Genomic DNA, 5,102 nt, shown 5'->3' on the forward strand with positions numbered 1-5,102 from the left:
ATATATATATATATATTGATTGGTAGGATCCTTTGACACCGAATTTGAGAGCCGTTAGATCGAAAAAGATCACCGACTTTAATTTATAAGCATGTGATACTATTGATCTTTTTTTATCTAACGGCTATCAGATGAGGTGTGAAATTTCAAATTTGACACCGGTGTCAAAAGATCCTACCTCATATATATATGTGTGTATCAAATTTTAAATTTGACACTGGTATCAAATTTTTTTACCTCATATATATATATATATATATATATATATATATATTCATTTTAGACAAAAAGTTTGATATATTACTTTTGAAAATAACTTAAGCTTATTAATATTTTATTCATTTGAACTTTTACGCCAATACATGCTCTTTCTAAGGCATTCTAAGCGGGAAAAAAATTGTAATAATAACCAAGGTCAAGTAAATATAACTAACACGTTATTAACTTGTGATCTTTTTTAAAGAAAAAACTTTATAAAGAATTATATGCTGTAATGCTACTCGGTAACTAAATAAAGCTAAAATTGGGAAGGAATACAATTCTTTGTAACATTTACACAAAGACATTACTTACCAACATTCAATCAATCATTAACTACCAAACAATTTGCAAACGTGGAAAAGCACCTCGTAACAATAAATCAGAACTTGAAGAAAACTACATCAACTTTCCCGATTTATGTCTACAGCAACGGACCAAATCATCCATTGGCAAGTATTCATAATTTGATCGAAACTGTAGATGCCCAAGAAGCCAAAAGATTCAAACGCGCCACTTAAACCTACGACAACCACACAGGCATCATATCAAACCCTTTGCACAGACACCCTTTAGTTAACCACAGCCTATCGTTCGGATCAAGCATATTGTAACTTGTGCATGCCACCTTTTCTTTTTCTATATAATATATTGTCTTTATCCCTCGCATTAGAGGGGGCAAGACAATCCAAAAATAGCCTCATTTATGAATCGCCTGTTGCATTGCTCGGTGCATATTGCTAATAGTCTATCTGCACTGTGCATTGCAACTTTCAGAATTCAGATTGTACGAAAAGACAACATGTAACTCTACAACCAAAACTCTTGGCCTTGATAAATACAGTTCTTGGAGCAAAATATCACGAGCTCCTCCCAATATCTTTGCCTGAGAACTCTCCATTACCAAAGGATGCAGCTGCAGCAGTAACATCAAGACCACTGCCAATAGATGTGATGAGTGCAGATAAGCCTCCACCAGCAGTGCCACCAGCAGCCATACCCAATCCTAGAAAATCAAGAGTGGTCTGTTTAGGACCAAACATGGAAGGATTCCCCAACATCAATTCCTTCAATCCAGAGCCACCATCACAATGAAGCCCAAGTCCAAGCCCTGCAGGAATAGAAGCACTATCTGGTTCTACTTGCCCCTGACCCCATTGCAGGCTATCTTGCTGGCCTGATGAAGATGCAGCCGAAGATGATACAATTCCAAACCCTCGAAGCAAAGAGGCATTTGTGGCAGCTGAACCCATTTGAGCAGCTTTCTGCAGCAATGCAGTAGCAGACATAGCCGGTTGCGGTGGTGGTGGTAATGGCAGGGCATATTGACGGCACTCCTGCCCTCCTGTTTCAAAAATTGATGATCCATGATTGGTGGAGAGGCAGAGAGAAATTGCCTCCGATGATGAAGGACCAGAATCTGGACACCCCATGGCCCTAATTAGGTCAGTGAATGCTGGTGTTTGAGATTGTAGGTTCCCTGATGCTGTTGAGGAAGCAAACAAACTTGCAAAAACACTACTGCTAGTAGTACTCGTAGCACCGCTATTGCTTGTTGAGTTGGTGCTGCTGCTACAGCTCCCATTTAAAGCAGTGGTAGCTTGTGATTCCTCCATGATTTGTTCGGGGTTTTCTGGCAACTCTGTAACATCAGAACCGAGAATAAGGAAAAGCAGAGCAAGAACAACATTATTATAATGAATTATTATTAATTAATAGGAGAAGTAAAGAAGAGCAAAAGCAGCCACTTAAAACACATAGACTCGGAAAGTTGGTGCCTTACTTTTTATGTTAAAGTTCAAGAAAAGAACAAAATAATAGTTTTCTCCTCTCTTGAAATCCACCCCCAACACTCCAAAAAAAAAATATTTCCTCTTTGTAGCTTTTGAATCTTTGAATTTTCTTTGTCAAAAATTGCATAATTTACAATCCACAGTCCCGAAGAACACCTTTTATGTGGTTTCTTTTCTTTACTTAATTAGCTTCCCGAATCTTAGATCACTTGATCCTATTATGACTTATGATACAAACAGGCAAGTGGTACCAAAAGACAATACCAGACAAATAACTACTAAGCTCCAAGATCAAAGAGACAGAAACAACAAAAAGCATAGGTTTAATTTTGTTGTCTAGTTTAACCACATCACACGGGACAAAAAAAAAAAAAAAAACCGAACCAGAAAAGATTGTATATTTTCCCGATTCGGGATATTATCTACCTAGGTTTTGTGTCTGCAAAGGAGAGGACATGACACTGTTTGACTGAGTAGTAGTAGTAGCCGCTGCCGGCGCCGGAGCCGCCGCAGGCGGCGATGAATCACCAGTGAAAACCTTGGAGTCAGACTCTGAATTAGCCTTCACAAAAGTCTGAGGCTGAGATCTTGCACTCTCTTCTGCTAAAGCATCGCAAAAAGCTCTATGCGTGATGAAGCTATCCCTCCTTCAAATCAGAACCCAAAAAAAAAAAAAAATTCAGAACCACAGCAGAGAGAAACAGAGTGGAAAATGAAGAGAAAAAGAAAAAAGAACCTCGAAAACAGAGTTCCACAATCGCATTTGTACTCTCTGGTGCCGCAAACCTTGGAGTGAGCCTTCCAATCTGATTGAACAGCGTATTTCTTGGAGCACTTGTCGCATTTCCACTTCTTCTCGCCGTGCTTTCTGCAGAAGTGCTTCTTGATTCCAGTGAGATCACCCAATGCTCTTGAAGGGTTATGGTGAACGCACGTTGGTTCAGGACAAACGTAGACCCTCTTTCTCACCTCTTTGCTCGACCTTTGCCTCAGCTTCCATGGCAGATTGTGACCCCTTCGATGAAGTTGCAGATTCTGGTCCCTCTGAAACCCTTTGTTGCAAATTTCACACACGAATCGGTTCGTCGCCAAAAGGGTCTTCGGAGATAGAGCAATCACCTCTGCTTCTGGATCTAAAAAATGAGAAAAAAAAAAAAAAAAACAGGGAGATGATTAATATAATAAAATTAAAGCTTGTTCACAAATATGGTTAATTTGTTGTTACCTGGCATTCCTGGAAGGTTTCGTTTTTTCTTGGTAGTGGGTTCTGGAGGTGCTATGTGATTGCCAGAGGAAGAAACGCTAGCTTCCCCTGAAGCTGTGGAAACATTGTCAAAATCAACAGGCATGGGAACCTAGCTACAACTTTGAATTGAATAGGGGTTTCTTCCAAATCTATTGACAAAGAGGGAAAATCTTAGGGGCATCCCAAAGCAAACTTTTCGAATAAAGTTTTGATTTTTTTTTTTTTTTTTTCCTCTCTTGTTTTGTAGGGTTTCTATTCCACTCTCCTATCTTCTTAGCTCCTCTTTCTATATCTATATCTATATCCACCGGTCAACCTGCAAAGTTTTCTTCTTTTTTTATTGTTATTTTTTATTTCACCTCGTTTCTCTCATTTACACACACCACCTACCACTCCAATAATGACTCTCTGTCTCTCTCTCACACACACAAACACACCAAAATTCACATTAGCATAAGAACTCAAACCCTTAAACCCAATATTCCAATACCATAATGTGACCCAAAGATCAAATATTGAAACATCACAGACAGGATCCTCAATCTCCTTGTATTCCTTTCTTTCTTTATCCGAAGTTAACTTAGTTTTTTCAGAGGGCAGAAAATGGGAAAGCCGCAGGGCAATAAAAATTAGGTGTTGAGTTTGATTAATTAGTAGTAATGAACATGGTTATGACATTTTTCCTTTATTTTCTGGATTCGGTCGTGGAAATTAGAAGAAGGATTCAGAGTGAGAGAGACAGAGGCTTTGCTGGGTAAAACTTTTGGTGTCTAAATTCGTAGCCTCCACTTGTCGAGTCAAATGCTTAGTAGGCACACGGAACAGTGGTGGACGGGTGTTTACTCCCATGTTTGTCGTTTTGCTCTTTTTTGTTTTTGGTACTGTGTCGTTTTGCTCTTTGAGTCTTTATCGTTTGAATCCGTATTCTGTAGAAACCGACAGAGACCGACAGGCCTCGAACAGAACAATCAATAAAATATTGTTTAAAACCAATTTTCAAAGAGAAATAAAGTCAAAGAACTTTAATCTATGAAAGAAACAAAAGCTTTCAGTGTTTTACAACCGGTACGGGAATTGCACGTTCCTTTTTGCTTATTATTATTTATTTTGCATGTGCTTCAATTTTTTTATTTTTTTTTATAACTTGAAAATATACAATTCAATTTCCTCCTGTCGTTATATTTTCGGAGTGCAACCTATCTCCTCATTAGAGCAACATATATATCGAATTTTGCCACCGAAAAAGAATGAGACTAAAGGTGTGTATGACAATCATTCTATTCCCAGGTACTATTTCTGAAAAGAAATAATTCTTTTCTATTATGTGCCTTGGAACTGTTTCTGAGAAAAAAATTGTGTTTGATAACAAGTTCTATTTTTATTCTGAGAATAAGAATTGTGTTTGATAACACAACAAATAATATAATAAAAAATAATTCCTATTAAGCATAATTTTTTTGAATTATCACTTTTCTTTTCGTATTATGTGGTGGTGGTGGTGGTAATGATGGCGATGGTGGTGACAGCAACAGTGGTAGTAGTGGTGGTGGCGTGGTGATAGTAGGGGTAATGACGACAATGGATGCGGTGATGATCGTGATATTGGTGATGGTATAGTGGTGGTGGTAATGGTGGTGGCGGTGATGGCAGTGGCTGCGAAGATGGTGGTGGTGGCAGTGGTGGCGGCGATAACGGTGGTTGGTGACTGCGGTGGTGGTGGCGTGATGATGGTAGTGTTAGTGACGGCGGTGGATGCGGTGATGGCAGTGGCTACAAAGATGGTGGTGGTTGTTGGTGGCGGCAGT

At 38.9% G+C, this 5,102-nt stretch overlaps 1 protein-coding gene across 1 annotated transcript; it reads right to left on the reverse strand.

The window, feature by feature from the left end:
• Nucleotides 1–597: 597 nt before the first annotated feature.
• LOC133301607 (zinc finger protein GAI-ASSOCIATED FACTOR 1-like) lies at nt 598–3,601 on the reverse strand. Its single transcript, XM_061501254.1, has 4 exons — nt 3,277–3,601; nt 2,788–3,184; nt 2,478–2,698; nt 598–1,900 (listed from the first exon to the last, which is right to left on the reverse strand). Exons 1-4 carry the CDS (start codon nt 3,398–3,400, stop codon nt 1,119–1,121), a joined length of 1,524 nt encoding a protein of 507 aa, XP_061357238.1. The 5' UTR covers nt 3,401–3,601; the 3' UTR covers nt 598–1,118.
• Nucleotides 3,602–5,102: the final 1,501 nt, after the last annotated feature.

The sequence above is a fragment of the Gastrolobium bilobum genome, unplaced genomic scaffold (genome assembly GCF_033153095.1).
Source record: "Gastrolobium bilobum isolate Gb01-03AN ecotype WA unplaced genomic scaffold, APGP_CSIRO_Gbil_v1 utg26694, whole genome shotgun sequence".
NCBI lineage: Eukaryota > Viridiplantae > Streptophyta > Magnoliopsida > Fabales > Fabaceae > Gastrolobium > Gastrolobium bilobum.